At 40.2% G+C, this 25,981-nt stretch overlaps 1 protein-coding gene across 3 annotated transcripts; it reads left to right on the top strand.

Annotated features, from left to right (window-relative positions):
• On the top strand, window positions 39–25,195 carry C7H1orf27 (chromosome 7 C1orf27 homolog). Of its 3 annotated transcripts, none has more exons than XR_002441054.1 (14): window positions 39–397; window positions 874–1,008; window positions 1,430–1,561; window positions 1,935–2,030; window positions 3,157–3,263; window positions 4,345–4,381; window positions 4,506–4,646; window positions 6,026–6,121; window positions 6,657–6,722; window positions 15,653–15,781; window positions 16,482–16,572; window positions 17,529–17,714; window positions 20,417–20,511; window positions 22,648–22,740. XR_002441054.1 is itself a non-coding variant. In XM_021404370.1 (14 exons), exons 2-14 carry the CDS (start codon window positions 910–912, stop codon window positions 24,074–24,076), a joined length of 1,341 nt encoding a protein of 446 aa, XP_021260045.1. In that variant the 5' UTR covers window positions 42–397; window positions 874–909; the 3' UTR covers window positions 24,077–25,195. The 3 variants fall into 3 exon arrangements, 2 of the variants coding, with proteins under 2 accessions (XP_021260045.1, XP_021260046.1); XM_021404370.1 differs by lacking the exon at window positions 20,417–20,511 and adding an exon at window positions 24,009–25,195 and having other exon boundaries at window positions 42–397; XM_021404371.1 differs by lacking the exons at window positions 3,157–3,263; window positions 4,345–4,381; window positions 20,417–20,511 and adding an exon at window positions 24,009–25,195 and having other exon boundaries at window positions 42–397.

The raw sequence follows: 25,981 nt of genomic DNA, 5'->3' as shown, positions 1-25,981 counted from the left end.
CCATGTTGGGTGAGGCGATGGCTGCCGCCGGACCAGTGAGAGTGGCTGATGTGGCGCCAGGAGACTTGGGCGCGTTGCGGGGAGACCTGCCGTGCAGTCGCTCTCTTTCCCGAAGCGTTCTGGGCAGTGCGGGAGGAGGCGCAGCGGCCCCAGCCACACAAAGCATGGCGGCGGGCTGTCCCGCCGCGCGCCCTTTTCCCGCTCTTGGGCGTCATCGAACTGCGGCACTGAGGCGGGGCTGAGGTGTTGGCGGCTGCAGTGCGGCCGGGGCTGGCCGGGCACGTTAAGCTGGGGAGCCGGCGGCGGCCCGAGGCGCTGAGGTGCAGCAGCGGAGCAGGGAGCGGCGCAGAGGCGGTGCTGGGCCGGCTGAGGCGAGGCGGGCGCCAGCGGCGCTGAGGTGAGGAGGTAGCAGCTGTCCTCCTCGCTCTGGTGCCGAGGTCCAGCTGTGCCGTGGGCTGATAACTGAGCGGTGCGGTTTCGTGCAAACGAGCACTAAAGCCGGTCCCTCTTGGAGGGGTCTGAGCGGAGGCGGAACATCGCGTCGTGAGCTCGGATGCAGCAAGAAGTCTTTGCTCGGAAGCGTGATTTTCTTAGAGCTTACTTGCTTGACTTGCGGTGTCATTTCAGTGATGGGTACTTAAAATGGGTATTTTAAAATACCTAAAATATTCTTTCAAGAAAGGCTAGTGTGTATTTTTTTCTAGCCTGCAGAGTTATATTTTTCATTAAAAAAACACTTGCAGAACATAAAATACTTATGTTGACAGATAAAAATTAACCTACTCGGGATTTTTTTCTAATACTCATTGTCATGTAACTAATGTAGTTACCAGTGTATACTTAATTTGACTTTATACGTGATTCATTTTGTAGGCTGAAACTGAAATATCTGGTCTTAAACCTGCAGCAATGGGCAGAACATATTTTGTTGAGGAAGCTGTTGAGCAGTACTTTTCAGAGCTCAGCATGAAGTTTAAGCCTTACATCACCGGGCTGTTAATTGGGCAGGTAAGTGTGTAGGGAAGGATTGCAAAGCCTGTTCTGTACACTTGTGTTACCAGGAGAAAACCCCGTTGACTTTAATAATCTGTATTGTCTGTTGCTGTCTCATGGGGTTTCTACAGTGCAGGAGGGTGGTCCACAAAGCATTTCCAGTGTCAGCTGAGTGCTCAAGTTTTCTAAAAAAAATGTTTTGAAAGATAGGACACAGGGAAAAGAAAAATCTTAATGGTAAAACCTAACACTAAACCAGTGTTTTAAGTCAAAGGCAGGAGAAGTTCATGTAGGAAGTAGTTTTGTAGCAGGTTATTATACAATTTAGCCCTAAGTGTCGTTAAGCAACGATTACAGGTACTGTGTTACATAGTATGTATATTTCCAGACTTGATGTTACCCTAAAACTATTGGCTCACATTTTTGTTTTTGAAAGTGTTCTCCGCAAAGAGACTACATAATTCGAGCTGCTCGAACGCCACCGAAGGAAGAGCAGAAGGAAGGCAACACCAGTCCTTCAAAACTGGACTCCATTGATGAAGAATGGATCACTGCACATGCCAGTCAGGTAGTGCAGTCTGATTTTCTGAAGGGGGTGGGAGAAACAGAAAGGAGATGGAATGTATAGAAACTACCATCACTTCTGTAATCTCTAGCCTTTTTCTCAGAAGAAATGCACTTTCTTAGGCATGCTTTGGTATATTAAACCCAGATGTCTTTATTTTTTGCTTTCAAAGTTTATAATGAAAAAGAAATGTAATAGAGCTGAAGCGAGAAAATTTGCAAAGTAGTCTATTCTTCTATTTTGGAAGAACCTGTGTGTGAAAAACAGTCTTGCTTATATCTACTCTCTGCGCGTACTTATCTCACTAGAAGTTTTTGATGCACTGTTATGCCTCTGCTGTGATTCATATTTATACATGTTGTTTCCTATCTTTAAGGTTTCTAGAATGCTTCCTGGAGGCTTATTAGTTCTTGGTGTATTTATAATTGCAACTCCAGAACTGTCAAAAGATAGTCAAAGTGCTTTACGCAAGGTAAGCAGAGAAAAATGGGGAAAAGGCTAGAGTTTTTTTAGGTGTGTAACTGAGTAATTTTATGTTATTGTCTTGAGTATATATGGTTGTTTGTGCTTTCTTAAGAGATAAAGTAGCAAAAGCATTCTAGTGTGAATAATAGTTCTGAGATTGAAACCTCAGGAATTGTTGTCCTCTGGTATTTGTTAGCTTCCTGTCTCTTGTGGTGTTTCAAAGCACTACAATACTCAAGTATACTATCTTACAGCATTTACTAAAAACAGACACTTTGACATAGAGAAAATCTGTTTAATGCTGTTTTTATTAAATCTTCATGGCACAGTCATTAGGAATGGAACATATTAGCTTTTTTATTGTTTAGAGATATTTAAAAGATCTATAAATAATAATAGATCTATAGCTCTAATTTCTTTAAAAGGAATATTTTGTGTAGAAATATTATTATTTGATTTAGGTGCATGGGATTGTATGTAAAAACTACTTTCTATCATGTCTGATAGGCTTAAAATGCATCATTGTAGTATTGAAGTATCTAGTGCTGTGTTTAGTTTTAGTTCTTTAGATGTAGGTTTGTTTTCTTGTTTTCATAGGACAAACATAAGTGACTTTAGTGTGTAAGATTTGCAGCCTTCAGTCCAAGATTGAATGCTGGCAGCAGAATATATACGTAGTGCAGCATAATCAAATGTCAGTAGTGATTACTGAAACCAGTAGCCAACAAAAGGTGATTTGTGTCCAGGAGATCAGCAGTTACTAAATTCAAATTTACTTCTAGTTTGTAGGTGTTTTGCACAGCTGTCTTTTCTGATCCTTAGTTCTTAAATGTAATGCTGTAATAATTTTTGTAGGAGAAAATCATACAAGTTGAACATGTGAATGTGTATTGCTTGCTTCAGTTTATACAAAAGGTGAATTAAGTTTGCACGTGCAGCTTTCACTTTGGAGTATTAGCCTATGAATCTTTGCTGAGTGTTCTGTTAATATGAAATTTTGGTGGCATATATGAAAATGTTATTTATCCATAATCACGATATTGTTACAACTTTAGTGCAAAGCTGTTTTCCAGGACTTGTAATAAATCAGTTGGTTGGAAAAATCTGTAAATTTTTTTCCTTTAAATCTTTAGCTAATCTTTTCCATAGAAAAGTCATTGACTAAAAGACGGCTCTGGAAACCTGCTGATGAGGATGTCTCAGACAGAGCAGCTCTTCAAATTTGTTCTTCTACAAAAAAGTATCCTTATTTTGCAAGCTTTATTGATTGAGACTGCTATTCCCAATCTGGTTTCTGTAGTTATTTTTGAATACAAGATTTTGTAAAGATTCCCAGGGGTAGTTTACCACACAAACCTTAAAAAGCAGTCTCTTTTGATTTGCTTATTTCACTGCGCCATGTCCATTTATCATATCTCTACATAGTGTAACCAGTCATAAGGCTTTGTATGGCATGTGTAGCTTGCATCTGTATTCTCTTTTTTTGTATTGTGTACAAGTGCCTACAGTAAAGTGTCAGACTGCTCATACTAGAAATTCTGTGAATTAAAATGAATGGGTGCGCTACATTTGGTGGTACTTCTAATGTAGAAGCTGCAAGATAATAACATGTCTTCTGTTATCATTACTTGATAGATGTGTCTATTGTTCCTGGAATAGGGAGCAAAGTTTTTGGCTGGTAGATGAATTGTGAGGGGGAAGTTATTTTTTAAGGTGAGATAGACATAGACCATTAAGTTGAAATCATGGAGTTTTCTGATTAGCCGTAATAAGACCGTTGACCCTCTTACCTTGGCAAAATTTCCCCAGTTTCTTACTGTTAGATTTGTGTGTGTGTGTGGTGGCATCAACCTATGCCTTTCACCATTAAAAAAGAAAACCTGTATAAAATAAGAAAATCTAAAGTACTGCATAACTTAAGCTTGCACATGATACTCATATGGAAGTAGGAAAGTGCCAGGCATCTGGGATCTATACTAGTCCTGCAGAAGAAGTCTGGGTTTGTTGATAATGAGATGAATGCAAGAGGAGAAGGCAAGGTTTTACTTAGCAAATTGAGAGAAACTCTGGCAAACTGCAAATTTGTGCATAGGTGCTTCTTGTGAATACTTGTTGATATTAATATAGATGACAGCATCACTATGGTAATTGGAATTTAGAGTCAAATATTTTTCTACTTTTTTTTACACTAATGAAAGTTGAGAACTTTCTTCAGAGCATAAATTAGCTCAAAAAAGAAGCTACTGTTATAGAGGACAAAGTAATTGCAAATTGTATTTGCTTTTTGCTTTCCACTGAATCTTTTTCTTTAAGTAGTAAAGAGTAGTTTGCCGGACCTATGATGTACAAGATCCAAAGGTGAGTTTGTTGCCCTATGTTGTATACAGCTTTTAATGCATGACAATACATGTTTTAAAAATACTTCATACGTGAGTTGTATGATGTTATATATAGGTGTTCTCTTGCTTGCTTTTGCCCTCAGAGTTCAGCTAAACCAGCAGACTGGAAATATCAAAGCGCTCTGTCTGCTTCCTGGTTATCCTTGGACTGCACGGTAAATGTTAACATCCACATTCCACTTCTTGTGACTTCACCCAACCATGACTTGGAGAAGAATACCAAAGTAAGTAACTGACTGCATCAATCTTGCAGTTATTATTCCTCTTTTAAATGTTATTTGAAGTTTCTTTGAAGCAGTGCTAGTACAGAAAGTGCTGATAGCTCTTCTTCTGCTGTGCAGAGTGTTTGTGGTTTCCTTGCTCAAAATTATTAGCAATTGTCATGATAATCATAGAATCATAGAATCACCAGGGTTGGAGAAGACTTCCAAGATCATCCAGTCCAACTGTCCACCTGCCACCAATATTCCCCCACAAAACCATGTCCCTCAGTACCACATCTAAATGTTTCTTGAACACCTCCAAAGATGGTGACTCCGCCACCTCCCTGGGCAGTCCGTTCCAGTGCCTGACTGCTCTTTCGGAGGAGAAATTTTTCCTAACGTCCAACCTGAATCTCCTATGGCACAACTTGAGGCCGTTCCTCTATTCCTATTGCTAGTTATGTAGGAGAAGAGGCTGACCCTCACCTTGCCACAACCTCCTTTCAGGGAGTTGTAGAGAGTGATGAGGTCTCCATCAAGCCTTCTCTTCTCTGGACTAAACAATCCTAGTTCCCTCAGTCTCTCCTCATAAGACTTGTGCTCCAGACACTTCACCACCTTTGTTGCCCTTCTCGACATGCTCCAGGGCCTTGATATAATTCTTGTAGTGAGGGGCCCAAAACCAAATGCAGCACTCAAGGTGTGGCCTCACCAGAGCTGAGTACAAAGAGACAATCACTTCTGTGCTCCTGTTGGCTGCACTATTTCTGATGCAAGCCAGTATGCCATTGGCCATCTTGACTAACTGGGCACACTGCTGGCTCATGTTTAGCTGAATGTCAAGCAACACTCCCTATATCCATTTCTTCCACACAGTCTTCCAGCCTCTCTGCCCCAAGCCTGTAGTGATGCATGGGTTTGTTGTGGCCAAAGTGCAGGATCTGACACATGGTCTTGTTGAACTTCATCCCATTGGCCTCAGCCCAGCAATCCAGCTTGTCCAGATCCATTTGAAGGGCCTTCCTACTCCAAGGCAGATCAATGCTTGATCTCAACTAAAGTCTCTTCTGTTTCACCTGGTAAAAGGTTGCATCCAGTGAGAATAGGGCTATGGGGTGCGTTTTGAAAAATCTTATAGGCTCTCATAAATATACTCTCTTTACAAAAATAACATCCTTTGTTGTGTTCCTGGAGTAGCACTTAACTAGCTTAAAATATTTGTTTCTTGTTTGTAACATTTGACTTAGGAAACATACATAGACAGATATTTCAGAGATTTTAAAACTTTTCCTCAAAGTACCTTTTGAAACATATATTTTGGTAGTGTTCAGCATGATACTGTCCAACTGTTTTAGTCAAATTCTCTTTTTAATGACATGTTTGTTTTCGCTTTTTTAAAGAATGGATTAAATCGATGGTCAAAGCAGATAGAAGACAGTATTTTTCTGATCAATGGACAAGTTAAAGACAATGATACAGAACTGCTGGAAGGGCAGGTGAGCACCATATAATAAGGAAAAACTAATATATGAACCCCAAGTGTGATAAAGCAGTCAATAGAAGGCCTTCTATACAATATTCGTTGATATAATTGGCCTATTTCAAATAATACACAGGACTTCTTGTTTTCCCATTTTTCGTTGCTGCAAATTGCCTCTTCTTCCTCTGCAATCGTGAAAGTAATGTGTATATATGAAGTCTGACTAAAAAAAAACGTTCTATGTGTTGTCTCTGCCCTTACTGCCTCTTTAAAGAGCCCAAGTTAGATGTAAATGTATGTGATGAGTTTTCTAAGACCAGTGTATGTCTAAATGTTCAAAAAACAATGGAAAAACCTTGATTAGCTGCCCCAGTCATCTCTCCTTTTGGTTTTGTGACTATAGTCTCATGGCTATTTGGCATTTTTTTTCTCTTAAAATATAAACTGTGGCACACTTTATGCCATAGTGAGGATGACTATAGAGTAGCTTAACATAAATGATGCAAGGAATTTTTTCCTAAATCCTATGACACGTATTCGTTTTCTTTTAGAAAAAGTTAAGGGGAAATACTCATTCCAGTACTCAGATTTTTGATGTCAAGGTTCTGACACAGCTGGTAAGTAGTGCTATCTGATAAAATACAGTAAAAAATAAAAGAAAATTCTAGTCTGGAAATCCTGGTTAGTTTATCTTAAGATTTTTATTTTCTCTGAACGTTGACTGTGAAACCGACTGTGGACAGATCTGCATGTTTTGTGTCTTTGGAGCTCTTTTCTTGATTGCCATGTTGGCTAAGAATTGTACAATATAATTGTGAGGAAAATTTGAATCAATGGCTGGAGAAATGAAGTCCCACAAACTAATTCACTTGATAGTAAGGCACCTGTATGTACCTGCTTACATTGAATTCACAGTGACTGCATTGTTCTAGTGATCAGAAGGACTAGTGCGATGGCATAGCGTTATAAAAAAGGTGGAAAGAAAATAGAGCACTCACCCAGATGGGAAGATTTCGGGCTCACATAGAAAGTCTCCCACCAAGGAGGGATCTCCAGGCAGAGATCCTTCCTCAGGGGCAGTCAGCCCTTAAATGAGGCCTAAGAGGGGTGGAGCCAGGCTCCACCCCTTCTGGTTGCACAGGTGAATTGCCTTCACCTGTGCTCCCAGGGCTGACTGGGTCTTTCCTCCAGGTGCTCAATCAGTGGTTCAGGCCATGACTCAGCAGTTCCCATACACCCATGCTTTAATTTGTAATGGCTAGCCATGCACATTTCCTTGAATACTTTCATCAGAAGCTCAGTCACTAGTTTTTAATTAAGATACAGATCCTGTGAGCTGAATCAAAAACTGGAGCTGTCCAGGTCTATGTTAGAAGCTTCCTCTCTAGCAGTGATTATGCTGAAATGATACCTGAGTTAGGTGCCCCGAGCATGTCATAAAATCTGGTGCCTCGGCATTGTTTTGTAGTCTTCTTTCATAACACAGGCCATTCTGTTTTGTCAGGTGATACCTTGGTTCTGTAAAGTTGTGTCTAGCAAAACATTTATAAACTTATAAAATGTCATTTCAAAGACTTTGCAGTATCTAAGCTACTTTCATTGTTATACTGTTCCAATGGTTAATTATCTCAGAGAAAAGACTTAAAAAAACCCTTTTTATTTTGGCATAATCATAGAATTACAGAATGGTTTGTTTGAAAGGGACCTGTTTAATTCCAGCTCCCTGCCATGGGCAGGGACATCTCCTACCAGATCAGGCTGCCCAGGGCCCCATGCAACCTAGCCTTGAGCACCTCTGGCAATGGGGCATCCACAGCTTTTCTGAGCAGCCTGTGCTATTCCAGTGCCTGACCATCTTGTGAGTAAAAAAAAAAAATCTTCCAAATATTTAGTCCAAATCTATTCTCAAAAATTTTAAACTGTTCCCTCCTGTCCTATCACTATACTCCCAGAGAGTCCCTCCCCATCTTTCCTGTAGATCCCGGTTAAATACTGGAAGGCTATTCTAACTTACCAAGCCCCAACTCCTCAGCCTGTCTCCATAGGAGAGGTGCTCATAGAGTTATAGAAGGGCTTAGGTTGGAAGGGACCTCAAAGATCGTCTAGTTCCAACCCCTTGCTGTGGGCATGGTTGCCAGCCACTGTATCAGACTGCCCAGGAACCCATAAAGCCTGGTCTAGAATGCGTCCAGGAATGGGGCATCCACAGCTTCTCTGGCAATCTGTTCCAGTGCCTCACTACCCTCTGAGTGAAGAACTTCTGCCAAACATCTAGCCTAAATCTATCCTCTTTCAGTTTAAATCCATTTCCCTTTGTCCTGTCAGATAGTCTACCTGCATAAAAAGTTAAGTCCTTCTCCTGTTCGTAAGCTCCCTTCAAGTACTGGAAGATCGCAGTGAGGTCTCTCCAGGGCCTTCTCTTCTCCAAGCTAAACAATTCCAACTCACTCAACCTTTCTTCATAGATGCTCCAGCCCTCTGATAATCTTCATGGCAGTCCTCTGGACCCACTCCAACAGCTCCGCATCCTTCTTGTGCTGGAGCCCTCAGGCCTGGACACAGTACTCCAGATGAGGTCTCACAAGGGCAGAGTAGAGAGGGACAATCCCCTGCTGACCACCCCTCTTTTGATGCAGCCCAGAATATCATTGGCCTTCTGGGCTGCAAGAACACATGTCCAGCTTTTCAATCATCAGGATCCCAAGTCCTTCTCGGCAGGGCTGTTCTCTAGGAGTTCGTCTCCCAGTCTGTATTCAGTCTCTAGGATTGCCCTGAGCCACATGCAACAGCTTGCACTTGGCCTTATGGAACCTCCTGAGGTTCTTGTGGGCCCACTTTCTAAGCTTATCCAGGTCCCTCTGGGTGGCATCCCTTCCTTCTATGGTACTGACTGCACCACTCAGCTTAGTGTCATCTGCAAACTTGCTGAGGGTACAGTCCATCCTACAGCCTAAGTTGATAAAGATGTTGAAGAGCACTGGTCCCAAGATGGACCCCTGGAGGACACTGCTTATGTCTGGACTCCACCTGGACATAGAGCCATTGACAACAACCCTCTGATTATGATCATCCAGCCAATTCCTTATCTTCTGAACAGTCTACCCTTCGCATCTCATCAATTTAGAGATAAGGATATGGTGCAGGACTATGTCAAAGGCCTTGGCACAAGTCCAGGTAGATGAAATCATTTGCCCTTCCTTTATCCACCGATGCCATCACTCCATCATAGAAGGCCACCAGATTGGTCAGGTGTGACCTGCCCTCGGTGAAGCTGTGCTGGCTGCCTCAGATCACCTCCTTATCTCGCATGTGCCTTAGCATCTCTTCCAGGAGGATCTGCCTTGTGATCTTCCCATGCACAGACTTGAGGCTCACTGGCCTGTAGTTGCCCAGGTCTTCCGTTCCCCTTTCTTAAAAAATGAGAGTGATGTTTTCCTTTTTCCAGTCACCAGGGATTTTACCTGACAGTGATGACTTCTCAAATATGATGGAGCGCGGTTTGGCAACCACATCAGTGAGTTCTTTGAGGACCCTGGGATCCATATTGTCCAGCCCCGTATACTTGTACACATTCATCCTTATGAGGTAGTCTCAGACTTGCTCTGCTCTTAGTCTGGGAGGGATTTTGCTCCCCCAACCTCTACTTGTAAGTTCAGGGACACAAGAGACTTGGGAAGCCTAACTGGCAGTGGAAATGGTGGCAAAGAACTCACTGAATAACTTAGCCTTCTACACATCTGAGGAGGCCAGTATTGCCTTTTCATTTATCAGGGGGGTACGCTCTCCTTTGCCTGACTCTTGTGACCAATGTACCCAAAGAAACCCTTCTTGTTTTTTACATCCCTTACTGATCTTAATTCCATCCACACCATGACTTCCTTGATCTCATCCTTGCATATCCTGGCAGCATCCCTGTATATTCCCCCTAGGCCACCCATCCCTGCTTCCACTGCTTATACTTCTTTTCTCTCAGTTTGACCAGCAGGTCCTTGCTCAGCTATGATGCCTTCTCTGCCTGATATCTTATTCTGGAATATGGAGAGCTCTTGTGCTCTCAGAAACATGTTCTTAAAGTGCTGCCAGCTCTGTTCTTTTTCTTTGTTTCCCAGGAGGATCTCATCCAACAATTCCTTAAACAGCTTGAAGTTTGCTCTCCTGAAGTTCACTGTCCTGACTCCACCCTTTTCCAGGCCCACATTCCTTGAGATCACAAACTCAACCAGAGCATGGTCACTGCAGCCCAAGGCTGCCTCTGATCTCTTTACTCTTTAACCACCTCCTCTGCAGTGGTGAGTACCAGATCCATCAACATTTCCCCTCTAATTGGATCTGTCCAATACCTGAACCAGAAAGTTTTCAGTTGACTCCAGGAGTCTCCTGGATCACCATGTTGTTTTCCCAGCAGATACCTGGGTGGTTGAAATCCCCCATTAGTATGAGAGCCTCGCAGTGCAACACCTCTTGCAGCTGAAGCAAGAAGGCCTCATCAACAGGCTCCCCTTGATCGGGTGTCCTGTAGTAGATCAGAGGGCACATGACCCATGATCAGCCTTGTGGCCTCCACTGAACTCACTCCAGCACCTCCATGTCCTTCCTGTGCTGGGGACCTTAGGGCTGAATGCAGCACTGCAGGTGAGTTCTCATGAGAGCAGAGCAGAATAGGACAGTCAGACAGTCATCTCCTTCACCCTGCTGGTCACACTGCTTTTAATGCAGACAGGATACGTTTGGCTTTCTGGACTGCAAGCTCACACTTCTGGCCTGTGTTCAGTTTTTGTACACCAACACTTCCAAATCCCTCACAGGGCTGCCCTCAATCCACTCTCCACCCAGCCTATATTCATGTTTGGGACCACTCTGACTCACACTCTTACAGGACCATGCTCTTTGTCTGGGTGAACTTCACAAGGTTCACATGGGCCCACCTCTCAAGTGTGTCTGTGGATAGCATCCTTTTCATTGACCACTCCGTACAGCTTCGTGTTGCCTGCGGACTTGCTGAGGGTGCACTCAGTCCTACTGCCCATCTCATTAACAAAGGCGTTAGACAGTACCAGTCCCAATGCCAACCTCTGAAGAACATCACTCATCACTTGTCTCTACCTGGACACTGAGTAACTCTTGACTGTAACTCTTTAAGTGTGACCATCTAGGCCATGTATGTCCAATCTTTTGGCTTGCCTGGGCCACATTTGAGCGAAGAGGAATTGTCTTGGGATGCATAAAAAACGTATAATATAGAATCATTAAAGAAAAAGCCCCTAAAATCCAGGCATGTCCTACCTGAGGCCCAGCACGGCTCACAATGCATCCCACCCCCTCCCTGCAATTTAAAGGCAGTGGATCTTCCCCACAGAGCGGCCCCACACCTGTCTCTCAGCAACAGCCTGTGTGCAATTAACACTATGTCAGCTGGAACCAAGGCACTGAGGGGCAGTGCTGTGCAGTGTTGACTCAAGTGATGGCAAATTACTGTATGTATTTCGATACACTGGCTAAAGACAGGGCTCTGAATGGTGAAGAATATGCAGCTGTGCTTTCCATTTTGATAAAGGAATTTGAAAATGGAATCCTAGAATCCTCAGAGTTGGAAGGGACCTTTAAAGATTATCTGGTCCAACTCTCCTGCAATGAAGAGGGGCATCCACAGCTCAATCAGGTGCTCAGAGCCTGATCCAGCCTGGCCTTGAGAGTCTCCAGGGACGAGGCTTCCACCACATATCTAGGCAACCTGTTCCAGGGCCTCACCCTTGCTGTAAATGACTTTTTCCTTATACCCAACCTAAATCTACCCTCTTTTAGTTTGAAACCGTTTCCCCTTGTCCTATCACCACAGATCCTGTTGAAGAGTCTGTCCCCTTCTTTCTTATAGCCCCCCATTAGATATTGAAAGGCAGGTTGCAGGAGCCTTCTCTCCAAGCTGAACAGCCCCAGCTCTCTCAGCCTGTACTCGTAAGGAGACATTCCATCCCTTGGATCATTTTTGTGGCCCTCCTCTGGATGCTCTCCAAGAAGTCCGTGTCTCTACCGAGGACTCCTCATCTGGACGCAGTGCTCCAGGTGAGGTCTTGCCAGTGTAGAGTAGAGAGGCAGGATCACCTCCCTCTCCCTGCTGGTCACACTTCTTTTGATGCGGCCCAGGATTCAGTTGGCTTTCTGGGCTGTGAGGGCACATTGCTGGCTCCTGTCCAGCTTCCCATCCAGTAGTACCCACAGGTCCTTTTCAGTAGGGCTGTGCTCCATCCTTTCATCCCTTAGCTTGTATTGGTAGTGGGGGTTGCCACTACCTGCCACCCAGGTGTGAGACTTTGCACTTGGATTTATTTAACCTCATGAGGTTCTCCTGGGCCCACTGCTCAGCCTGTCTACGTCACTCTGAATGGCATCTTGTCCCTTGGGTGCAAAAAAAAAAAATATCAGTTTACATTTATGAGACCACTTTCAGTTGATATAAGTACATGACCTGCAAATTTTCAAATGGAATGTATTATTGACTGTATGACTGTATTGCAGTCAGGTATTCAACTCAAAAATGTAATCATGTCTCTTTATCAGACTTTCATAATCCCTGTTTTAGCGGAGAAAGTATCCTTTGGTTCACAATCACACCTTATTCGTGTCATTGCTTTTTGGCAGTACACACTTTATGAACAATTACTGTCAATGTTGAAGTATTGGAGGAGTAAATTTTATCAAAAATTGATGAACACCTGGATACCTCGCTAAGAATAGCAACCACTGCCATCGAACCAGACTAATGTGTTGGTTTCACATAAAAAAAGGTCAAATATCCTACTAGTTTTATGCTTTTGTTCCTCTCTCTTTTTTTCAATATTTTAAGAAAAATATTTAAAATCAATATGTTTTGTTACTTAATAATATATTAATGGAATTGTATATTTTGTGAGGTCTGCTCTGAAAGTAACACCTGCTGGTTTATTATGCTGGCCCATAACATCAGAGGCGAATGTTGGTGGTATGGCAGTAGAGGTTGAACCTTCCCACCAATACTCTGTTATGTTTTGTTGCTGTGTGGCACATGGCAGCAGAGGGGCAGTCTGACAAAATGGTGTCTGACATGGAAATGCGTATGAAGTAAAGGTGTGTCACTGAATTCCTCCGTGCGAAAAAAATTGTACCAACTGACATTCACCAATGCTTTCTTAGTTGTTTTTGGGACCAAGCAGTGGATGTGACCACAGTGGGTGGTGCGTTTCAGCAGTGGTGACAACGGGTCAGATTGTTGTGTGTGCGGCATGCAGGCTCTTGCTTATCGCTAGCAAAAATGCATAGCTAATGGTGGTGACTATATTGAAAAATAGTGTTTCGTAGCTGAGAATTTGCTCTATCAAATAATATGATTGTGCTCTCTGTATCTGTTGTCATTTCCATGAAAATAAATAGGAGGCATTACTTTTGGAGCAGCCTATGTATGTGCGGTCCATGACGATTTCTATTCACAAAATGTAGACCAGGCAAACCAGAAGATTGGACACCCACGATCTAGTTCAGCTGTCCACCTATCCCCAATATTGCCTGCTAAAACATGTGCCTAAATACTACATCTGCCGTTTCCTTAAACACTTCCAGGGATGATGACTCCACAACTTCCCTGGGCAACGTGTTCTAATGCCTGACCCCTTTTTCTGAGAGGAAGTTCTTCTCAGTATCCAACGTGAACCTCCCCTGGCGCAACTTGAGGCCCTCTTACCCTTGTTGCTGCTTACCAGGGGGAAGAGGCTGATCTCCACCTTGCCACAATCTCCTTTCAGGGAGTTGTAGAGAACGATAAGGTCTCCCCTGAGCCTTCTCCAGACTAAATGATCCCAGCTCCCTCAGCTGCTCCCCAAAGACTTGTGCTGCAGACCCCTCACCAGCTTAATTGCCCTTCTCTGGACGTGCTCCAGGACCTCGATGTCTTTCTTGTAGTGAGGGGCCCAAAACTGGACACAGCACTCGAGGTGTGGTGTCACCAGAGCTGAGTACAGGGGGACAATCACCTCCTTGCTCCTGCTGGCTTCACTGTTTCTGATACAAGCCAGGATGCCGTTGGCCATCTTGGCTAAGTGGGCACACTGCTGGCTCACGTTCAGTTGAGCCAGCCACCACTGCCAGATCCTTTTCCTCTGTGCTGCTTTCCAGTCACTCTGCCCCAAGTCTATAGCATTGTATGGGGTTGTTGTGATCAAAGTGCAGAATCCGACACTCGGTTTTGTTGAACTTCATCCCATTGGCCTCAGACCAAAAAATGAAAAAAAAAGAAAATCAAAAAAAAGATTTTTTTCAGCACTCTTGAAACCTGTTCTCAAATTCCTTTATCAGAATGGAAAGCAAGGCTGTATATTTTTCGCTGTTCACAGAACTGTGCTTAGCCAGCGTATCAAAATGCACACAGTTATTTTCCATAGCTTGAGATAGCACTGCACTGTGACCTCCCCATGCCCTGGTTTCAGCTGACACTGTGCTGATTGCACACCGATGTTTGGTTGTTGCTGAGCAGTGGATGTGCAGCTGGGGCTGGTCTGGGCTGCTCAGTGGGAAGAGCCACCTCCATTATGGTGCGGGGCAGGGGCTAGGCTGCAGGACAGGCTGGGCTGGGCTGCACGTTGGACATGCCTGATCTGGGCAATTCCTTATCCACGGAATGATTCATTTGCCAAGTCTATGTTTCTCCATTTTAGAGACAAGTATGTTGTGTGGGACATTGTCAAGTGCTTTGAACAATTCCCAGTACACAACATCGGTTGCTCTTCACTTATCCACCACCAGCAGTGTAGATGGCCAGCAAATTTGCCAGGCACAGTTAACCTATAGTGAGTCCATGTTGTCGCCTATCGCTTCTCTGTTTTCCGTGTGCCTTAGCATAGTTTCCAGGAGGATTTGCTCTGTAATCTTGCCAGGTGCAGAGGTGAGACTGAATCCCCAGATTCTGCTGTTCCCCAGATCTTCCCTTCCTCCCTTTTTAAAAAAGTCAGGGTTACGTTTATCTTTTCCAGTCACAACGTAAGTCGATTACACAGTTCATGCAGAAGTTACACATCCACGTGTTTCCAGGTGTGTCTTAAAATGCTTCCTAGGATGAACTCATTGTTTTTGTAATTAGAGAAACTATCTCTAGGGAACAGGTTGATACAGTTCTAAATATGACCAAATATATTATTACTGCTTGTTGATAGATGGCTCTCTGAATGCCCTAGGTTATGCTTATTATATGGTAATATTAACAACCACTTAATTACTGAAGACAAAAAGTTAAAAAGCTTGGTAAATTGCAATACTAGTACTAGACACCTCCTTCCTGAAATGTTTTGGAAGTCCTACAGACACAAGTATTTAAATCACAAGAATAAGTTTTAAATAATTGAAAAGGAGAGATATTTTCAGTCATAATTAACAAAACTAAAAAAAAAACTGAGAAATTATGAGGGAAGACAGGTTACATGTAAACATCTTAAAGTATGCTTTTAATTTCCTAGTTCTGTTTTTTGTTACTTGTGCCGCAAGTGCCTTGGTAACAAGATAAAACTGAAACACATTTGTTTTTCAGTCCCAGGGTTCAAGTCATAGATCAACAGCAGCAGTCCAGGTCTGCAGTGGTTCCATAAATCTCAAAGGTGCTGTGAAGTGCAGAGCCTACGTACATAACAACAAGCCAAAAGTGAAAGAAGCTATTCAGGTATTTGCTAGTTCATCAGAAATACTTTTCCAAAGCGCATGAAATTTATCACGCTGGTTTTTCTTCACTGAAATGGTGTGGTCTAAACTGGGGTTCACCCCTTGAACGTTAGTTCTGTTTAGTTTCTGAAATCATCTGTGTGTGAGTACGTGTGAGGGATTCAGTTCATTTTTCACATTTTCAGATATTTCTCCTGTTAATACTATTCTCCGGTGAATCTTTGCATAATTTGTGTTTAGCCTGTGACAGATGTTCTTAAAATTAAGAAAATGTTGCAGACTCTATATTTTTGTACACATAGAAGGCAAAATACAATTTTGTTTGATCACTGGGTTTTGTTGTGCTTTATTGACTCAATGCCTTGTCATTGTTTTTCTTTGTTTTTAATTTAATGTCCAGAAATCGTCAGTTCTAGCAATACTAAAACTTTTCTCTGCTTCTCATCTTTGTTGTTTTCTATTTTATTTTAATTCTTGTAATGCTAGCTTCTCTTTGTTGAACTTTTAGTTCTCATTGGAGATTTTTAAATCTGATAAGATTATCTCTTATTTTAATTCTCTTTAGAGCTTTTTATTTTCTGGAAAACTATTCTTTCAACGTGATTTAGACCTATGAGGCACTTCCGTTGCTGTTTCTTACTAATGGAAAGGTTTGCAAATGTCTTTTGTTTTGCTCATATTTTTGCTTTTTTCTTTTGCAGGCTTTGAGGAGGGACATAATAAACACATTGAGTGATCGTTGTGAAATACTGTTTGAGGATCTCATAATAAATGAAGGACGTTGTAAAAAAAGTAGGAATTCAGAGAAAAATCCATTTGCGACTACAGTAAATTTTTGTTCTTGTAGAAAGTTCTGGTGCCATACTGAAGTCCTGCCATAGATAGAGCACAAAAAGAAACAACACCAAAACAAACTGCAAAACTTCAGTTTGTCAGCATTGATATTTTCTTAAGTCAGGAGAGTTTTGATTTCAGATATGTTCTTCAGTACCACAGCTTTCACACAAAGTTTGTGTTCAGTTCTTATGGCCGCAAAATGCAGTTTCAACCCTTTTCTCATTGACTGTGAATTTTGTAATTTTTTAAAATTCTGTAGTTAAAACTGTATCTGAACTCCTAGTTTGTAGCGTGTGTTTTTTAAAAAATCCCTGTATGGTATTCCTTCCTAATATTGAAATGAAAGATGTGTTAAAATTTGGCAAGATTAAAAGAACCAGCTGTGGACGTGGCCTTGTATTTTCTAACGTTACTGTATAGCATTCTGCATTTCTGTTAGCCAGCTTTATCTCAACTCCATGACGTTTCCAGTTGCATGCAAGTTTCAGTTTCCTCTCTAGGTGGCACCCTTACTTTGTCGCTTTAGATATGAAATAAAGCAGCCAAGTGTTTGTAGCCTTTGTGGTGTTGAAATGATACGCTGTCCTGCTCATGCTCTTATCTGCAGTCTTTCCCAGAGTTCTTCTGCTAGTCATTCTAAACATGATAAAAGGTCTGTTAAACTTTTGTGCTCTGTTTTGGAGGTCTCTCAGATATTTCTGGAGAGAGTGAAAACATCTGTATAATAGTAGCCAAATCTTTGATAAAATAGTAACATCTAAACAAGCCATGTTTGAAATCAGGACTTTTACATGGAAACCTTGAGCAGTTCTTTTGCAATAATGCTGTCTTACTTTCAGAGATTAGTTGGGAATCTTATCTTAACTGGCAAAGCTTTTATTTGGATGATATTTTTCCCCTTTTTCTTTTAGATTTTGAAAGAGTATATCATGTCTTACCTCAAAGACTGTTTGTTCCTTTTGGTGGATCCAATGTGATGCTCAGTGATTATAAGTTTGGTGATGAGGCTTCTGGAGAAATTCAGGAACGTTTTGTTGAGATGTTGGACCAATTTGTGCAACCTGAAGATATCCATATAGCAGAGGAAGTTAACACAGGTAAACAGAGTATCTGAGAGCCAGGATAGAGTGAATCAGAAATGCTGATTAATTGCATAGTCCAGTTTTATCCAGGTAGGGAATTTAGTATGCTTGAAGTTGGTTTACTTAATATCAAGATTTAAGAAGCTTGTTTATATCAATCTAATTACATTTTAAACATATTTCTCAAAGATTGTAAGTTTCCTTGCAGCTTCTTTTTTTGACTTGTCTTTGTCTTACTGTCAGAGATTAGTTGGGGCAGTTGAGCACTGTCAAATATATTACGCTTTCTTACTGATTGCATTATCTATGCAACCATGGTTGCAGCTCATGAACTGTAGTAGCTATGTAAGTATATAGCTGAACAATGTTTATGTATGTTCATCCTATATTTGTGGATAAACTATGAGAAAAATCTATAAAGCTTTATATTCTGCTTACTTCTACAGTAATTCAGCTTTACGGTTCAAGGGCAGGGTAATTCTAGTACTAGGTAGAATAAGAAGTTGAGTGCTCTAGTCAAATCTGTTTTTTGAGTAAATGTTAAAAAAAAAAAAACCTTAAAAATGCTTTTTGCATGACTTTTTCAAAAATATAAAAGTCCCTTCTTTATTCTGAGTGTTTTTACTTGTGTACTGAATATAGTACTCCAAACTGAAGTTTCGTGGTTCACTTGGAAGGAATGTGGTTCACTTGGACAGATCTTTCCTTTTTCTACTGAATGTTTTATAAGTTTATGATCTCATTATGGAGCTGTCATCTTCTATTTAATACAGATACTTTGCTACAATCTAGTTACTGGTTCTGTTTCTGAATCTTTACTGGTTTCTTTTTCTGTATAATCTGAATTAGATTGTTTCCTGTTTTTCCATGTGAGTTTGATTTCAATGCTGGAGTCAAATCTGTATTTGAAATGCACCTAGTAATACTTCCTGTGGTCTCTTGGAAGAGATTGCCACCCCAGCGTCATTGTGAGCTTCAGGCTAGAGTTCTGTAATTGAAATACAAAAAAATAGCACTAATTCCTAGATAATAGTAATGATATCTTCTTGATACAGGTATTAGTGGACAAAAAAACAAAAGTGTAGCCATGAACACGCTCTCTAAATTGAACTGCGATTCCTGATACTCTTCTTGACCCCCTTGCTCCCTTGCTTTTTAAAAATTTCTTAATTTCAGAACTAACCATAAATTCTTACATCTTTGCGAATTTATTGGATTTTCTAGGTTTTAACTAAACTTAGCAGTGAATCTGACTCATTGAATTGAGAAGCAAAAGATGCGCACAGCGTAAGAGCCTGAAGAAAAAACAGTAAAGGCAATAAAAATCTCTTTTGTATTATGAGAGTACCTTTTAATAATCTTTAATCTAGTTATTACTAAAAAGTAACTCATAACTTAAAGCAATTAGTGTAACTTATGGAAGTAAATTAATGCAGCACAGAAGGTAGGTGTGGGAAGAGATGATTATTCAGTTCAGCTTTACTGCTTATGTAAGGATGTAGCATCCGGAGGTAGGAAGAAAGCAGAACTTAAGCTAGCAGCAGTGCATCAAAAAGAATAGGAGCTACTAGTACATGTAGAATGATGTCTGGATAGCTCACAAAGTAAATTTGTGTTCTTGTAACTTACTGGTTATAGAGCTAGATATGTGGGATTTTTTTAAAATGTGAATTAAAGCAAATGCATAGAAGAGGAAAAGGAAAAACACACTGAGAAGGTTTTAGAAAAGAAATGAGACTGACCTTGCCCCGGTGAACATCAAATGTTTGCCCATAAGAATGAGTTCTGTTAATGCTGCTGGTGGTAATTACGCTATCCATGCAGTGCTGTTTGATGATTATTGTTAGGAAATTATTAACTTGCAATTTATTAAAATGCTTCTTCAATTTATTAGTGCCAGAAGGCTATTTTAGAAACTAGGCCTGCTAGCTGTGTTGTTTTACATTTTTATTGTAAAGAAAAGCATTAATTCTACAGCTTGACTTTTATTGGTACTTTGAGATTTAGTCTGCGTGTATTGCCGTAAACATACTTTTGTGACAGGAGTTTGGAGTTTCCCTTGGGCATTTCCAGTGCATCATTCTAATATGGGTAGCATTTGTTGCTTCTCAAAGCTTGACTGTCATTACCAAAGATATTTCTAGTACTCAGCATGTGGTATAAAAACTGATTTGCTGCAAATTTGGACATCGATATGTTTGTGCAACAGTTACTGTTGTTTTAGACACTGACCTTGAATTAATGAGAGAAATGATACCTGTTATAAAGTTATGCAGAAAATTTGCTTACAAAAAAAAAACTGTTTAAAATTCAAAAACTTAAGGAGGCTTTTCAAATAGTGTCTTTTTTGATGTTCTTTAAAATATAAATAAGACCATCCAATCAGTACAGTGAAAAGATTTGTGATTAAGAAGCACTTAGCACATGTGAAATGAAGATATTCGGAGAAGGCCAGGTTCATGTGCTTGCTTCATATGGCCCATTGTTCTCTCCTGCAGCTTTATTTTCTTAATTGCTTGAACATCTCTCCAGGGAGGTTGCTCTGGGATCATGCTTTAAAATTGTTACAAGGAAAATAAAAAGCAAAAAAAGGAACTACATATAACTGAAAGATGTAAATAGCTCTAACAATGGTTTCAAGATATTTAGTACTTTAATACAAGCAATTGAAAGCTCTGCATTTATGACTGGCTTCTCTAATCCCTGTTCCTCCTCAGGGTGAGGGTGCTAAGTAGACTGAATAGATGAGGTGGTGGTAGTAATCTCTTCTCCATCTTTGTTAGCAAATTGAGGAACTGCTGAGGAATTACAGGTTTGTATAATCGGTTCATATAATTCTACTTTCAAAAACTATTTATGTGATTTATAATACAACTACTTCAAATACGGGTCTTCCATAACTTAATAGTGTAAATGCCTTCGGTAACTAAATAACTCAAGGGTTATTTCTTTTTGCTTCTTCTCTCTCTTTATTTTCATGAATAAGTGTGCGTTGCTGCCTTGATGTTTAGCTTCAAAAGTTATTTTTAGAAAAGTGTAACTGTTCTTACAGCAGTGCAAAGAAATCTAAAGTTAGAGGGCACCAACTGCCCTACTTGCTCATCAAAGCTAAAGCAGAAAGTAACCTGCTGGATCTAGACTTCAAAAGGGACCCAAGAAATGTGGTCAACTTCTCTAAAAGCAAGATGTGATTTTAGGGAATTGAAAACTCTTCTAAGTAATTCAGAGAGAATATGGTGCTCTTACTTTGCTGCATACAGTATTTACTTACAAAGCTGTCATGTAACAGTTAATCATTTACTTATTGCACGCTAGTTACAGATTTCTGCTCAAATATTAGGTAGATGAAGTTGTGTTCTCCTTTGCACAGAAAAATAATGATGAAACAACAGCCTCAAATGGATGTTAAAGTTAAGATGATTTCTCTTCAAAAAAGCAACACATGCATTGAATGTTTTTATCCTAATTTTACCTGATGTGCGGCTTGGAGGCAGATAAAAGACACCCTGTTAAGTTTTGTATCTGGCAGTTCTTAATTGCTGCCCTGTAGTACACTCTATACAAAGCGAGTGGATTAAGGGATATAAATGGCTAAAGACAGGTTGTAAATGGCTAGTTTGAATGGTTTTGTGAAATGCAAGATCTTATGCAAGTTGGACTTAAGATTTTGTAGATATGTACACATGACTCATCTTAGATGACAGAAACAGCCTATCTGATCACACATTTAGATTGTACATTTCCCCCATAATTTAGGATAAAGTACATTTCCATGAATCATTTGCACATGAATCATAATGGGATGTGCCTTGTATTACTCAGCTATGTAATTTGTAATTAAAGCTGATTAACAACCCCACTCTGAAAATGAGACATCCATTTTTTTATTTAGATCAATATTTTGTAGACTTGATATTTGGCACTGCTGTGGTTTTCTCCTTTATCTTCAGAACAGGATCAGTTTGTTAGTCTCTCTTTTGTATCTGTGTTTCTACTCCCTTCTTTCTGAAGATGGCCAGGTCTCATTGCAATAGCACAAGCGCTTTCTCCCACTTCCTTTGTACTTTTCCAGAGAAGAAATGCAGTAGTAATTACTGAACTGTAATTAGAACTTTTGATGCCTTAACAAACTGTGCTTGGGACAGGAATGGCACCTGAAGACCTTTGGCCCATTGCCACCACTAAGTGGCCTTATCATTAGACTGCACAGTCCATAGCATTTTCACTCTGTGTGGGACAAACAAACAAGTTCATGTAGAGGTCTTCTTTCTCTCTTCCATCCTCTCCAACAAGCTGGTTATATCAAAGTGATGAGAAAAATCTTTGGAAAGGAAATAGATGAGGCTTTGAACTCCATCAGTCTAGAAACACTCAAGCTCTTTCTCATCCTGGATGAGCAGTCCAAGAATTTAGTAATTGTTCCAGAGGGGAATAGATCCTCTATTCCTGTTCTGGGATTATATTTTTAAGGGAATTTTGGAAAGAAATTTCTGAGCTTTGAAAAGAACATTTATTTTTGTGCAACAGGTGAATGGTGCTGGCCTTAGTCATTTAGTGGCAGTAGGTTTTGCATGTACCCTGAATCCTGCACAAATGACTTTGAAGGGAAAGCTTTGATCTTGGAACATCGTTAATGTCAATGGTTGCCTCTCTTGAGGAGTCAAATTCTCTGAGACTGTATTATTTTAACTCTGTAAACAGTGTGTGGGAAATGAGTTTTGATGGAAGAACTCCTTTCCAAATGCTTTTCAAAATTCATTTTTACTCTCCTAGTTAGGTAGAAAAGTTTGGTACTGTGCTGTTGCTGCTATATTTCTGCAGGAATGAACTGATTTTTCTACTTTGTGAAGTTGACAGGAAGTTCAAAGTCTTCTGCATTAATTCAAATTTGAAATGCAAATGTTACCTTTTCACCTGGTATTTACTTGTTCACTTGATTTCCATACAGTTGATATTTGTCCGCTTTCTGAAAACGTGGATGACACACAACAAAGACAACCGACGAAAGCAACATTGCTGTTGAAACTTCAACAAAATATGGGTATGTTACTTCCCTAGTTCTACTATGGCAATCCAGAGATTATGATGGGTCCTTTCCCTATAAAATTTGCTTCCACAGCATTATAATTATTCTCACAGCTGGTGAGATTAGTTTTAAAAAAAAAAAACATACAAAAAAAACCTTTCTTAATTGCTTCTGCTAAAAAATGCAGTAGCTTTTCTAGAATTTCATTGTTGTAGGTGCATGCTGTTTCTGGGGAAATAAGAACCCCAATCTGCTGTTTGAACAAAACCAGTGCTTGTAGTTCGTTCAGCCTACAAGTTAATACAGAAGGCTTAACTAATATTATTTCTTTACTGGAGAGCCATCACTTCTATAATTCTGTAGTTGGAAAAAAAAACCACAGTTGAATTGCTTTGTCAAATAGGCATCCTTAAATTGGCTAGTGACTCACCGAGCTTCTTCTGTTGTTGATGAATACGTACGGGCTTGGGTGGTATTTCTCAGCCTCAGTAATACAGGGAAGAGCAGCTACGGAACTCTTCCAATTGCAGACACTCCATTATCCCTTGCTTCTGCTCTCCAGCTCTTGTACATCTGTCTGCACTTACTCCAGTTCTCTGTGCTGTGAGCTTTAGCTGTCTTTTTGTATTACAGTAATTATACTTTAGTCAACAGTAACATTTGCTTTCTATTAATTCTTAATTCTAGAACATGGTAACTGGAAGATTGAAGGAGTTTGTTAGTGTTAGTGTTAATGTTTGTTAGGTTTTCATGTAACAATGTATTATTCTATCAGTCGTTCCTCCCACCCCAGCGTATTCTATTCAACTGCATCAGTAACAATTAATTAAAAAATGGCTGTTGTGGTACAAAGAGACTTAGGGAATAGGTACAGTGCCACAGAGAAAAACCCTAACCCTAGCGCCACTAAGGAAAAGCTTTGTAGCTTGTATTCCTTAAAGCCTAAAGATTTTGTTATTTTTGCTGGTTGTTTTCCTAGAATTAAGCAGTAGTGTGGACTCACTGCATTCTTTTATGGGCAGGACATGGCCAAGTTACCAGAGAAGGTGCGGTCAGCTGGTTTTTGGAAGGAGCCTGCTCTGATCAGAAATTTTATGAGAAGCTTCTGAGATCATAGCTTTAAATTTAGGCTTGCTAGTGGTGTACATAGCTTTTGGGGTGGCTTTTACTGTATCTGCTCATGCTTGTCATTCATACTGACCCTACCCTCCACACCCTAACTGCTGACTGTGCCACTCACTGAACTTGCCACTCACCGAAAGCATTTCCTTTGTTGTTTTTAGGTGTGGTAATAGCAGTTGCCGTTGCAGTCTTTGCATCAATCTTCTCTTTCAATTACTTCAGCGACTAAAGTCAAGCACAAGCAGCCTCATTGAAATACTGACCAGTAATCACATTTATACAAGATGGAAACATTGCCGTTTAATATAGCAGTAATTGAGGATTGTTGCCTAAATATCACCAGTTAGATGTGCAATATAAATTGTAATGATATTTTTGGTTACCTTGTTCTAGCATGCAGTTAATATATCAAGTAGCAGGTGAATCAAATTTATACAAAGGTAGTTCTTGATACTCTTATGTAAATGAATGATATTATGCTCTAGAAAGTGTCCTTAAACCAACACAGAACCTCCATTTTCCTCTACCTTCCAATTTTAATGTAAAATGTTACTGCTGGTGTTTTTCAGGCTAATGGTAATATTAGCAGAGTTACTTAGTATGAAATTCTTACTTCAGGAGTTGCTTTGGTAACAGATATCTCATCTTGTTAAACTTAATTAAGGGAAAATTAGATTTTAAGAAGCCAATGTCTCACCACATGCACTTTTTAGATAATATTGGTTTAACTAGCTTAATAGTTATGGAAGTAATTTCTAGTAGATTCAAGAGTAGGCCAATTCAGTCTGTGAATAACTTAGTTCAAGACCTGGAGAACTCAGAAATCAGTAAAATGTATAGAATTTTGTGGGAATGCTGCCTTTTACCTTGTAGCTTCTGATGTCAATGTCTCTGTCCTGAGCTAGGACAGAATTCTGCATCTAGGCAGCTCTTAAAGACTGTCTTTCTCGATAACTGTAAGTTGTCAAAATTTGTTTGCTAGTCATGATTTTTAGACCATAAGTGGATAGATTTCCATTATCAGATATTCTTCTGGGTATAGTGGGTGATGCCATTGTCATAAGCTTGACATGAGGAACACAGGGGGAAGGAAAAGTTCTTGTAAAGTTAATAAATTCATATTCATGTAATTCATATATGAAATTTGATGTTTGCTTGGATCTGGATCATAGTAGAATAGAACTTCAGATTTTAGCACACTTAAACGTCACTGCAAGTTTCTTCTTAGTGTAAAGCTGTAGGAACACTTAAGGAAAGGTTAGGTTCTAAAGCATAATCAACTATGTAAGTATGTATTTGGATACTTTCAATAAAAGGCAACAATGGGAAGTATGCATTTTAAATCCTCTTACCTTGTCTGTGTATTCTGTTTTCATACGTTTGGTAAAATTATCTACTTTTAGTTTTGTAAATTTATTTTGGAATACAGCTCTTCTGTGCTCAGTATTGTCAAGTAGGGCCTTTCAGGGAAAAGTGGAGGCAGTAATTGGAGATACTGTTTTCAGGTAAGTCCATCAGCTGCTGCGTATTTTATTGATGAATTATATTCTTTGCAAATAGAAATTGAGTGCTGCTCAGAAAATGAGTTTACCAATATGCTTCATAATATGGTTGGTCTAAAAATTACTCTGCTGTAGTCTCAAAAAGAAGGTACTGCAAGGGAATAGAAGTAATGGGAAGTTTTTTTTTTTCTCTCTCTTTTTTTTTTTTTAATATGCTTGTCCTATTTGCCTCATTCTTGCTCAGATCTCTAGAGGACGAAAGCTTGGTTTCATAGAAGTACCCTCTTGCTTTTGTAAACAGTCATGCTTTTAAACTTGTATCTGCTTGGTATTCTTACGTATGTGTGACTATTTGTCTGATTCACTTCGTGGTTAAATCATTCTGTACAAAATAGAATATTTGTAACCTGAACAACAACAAAATCACTAAATTGCGACTGTTTTGCTTGAGCTCTTGCCCATCTCCTACCCAGGTTTGCTCGCAATTTCTATACACAGCACCAGGAAAGAAAGCCAAGAAAAGGACTGCTTCTGTAATACTGTTTAAAGTTTTTTACTTCAGTCTCAGACGGCTCAGCTGCTTTGTAAACGGAAGTGTTCTTAACTGCAGAGTGCTTCCATGGAAGTGAAAC

This window comes from Numida meleagris, chromosome 7 (genome assembly GCF_002078875.1).
Source record: "Numida meleagris isolate 19003 breed g44 Domestic line chromosome 7, NumMel1.0, whole genome shotgun sequence".
In the NCBI taxonomy this organism is placed as follows: Eukaryota; Metazoa; Chordata; class Aves; order Galliformes; family Numididae; genus Numida; species Numida meleagris.
Note: the sequence above shows the minus strand (reverse complement) of the source record. Positions and strands in the feature narration are given on the sequence as shown.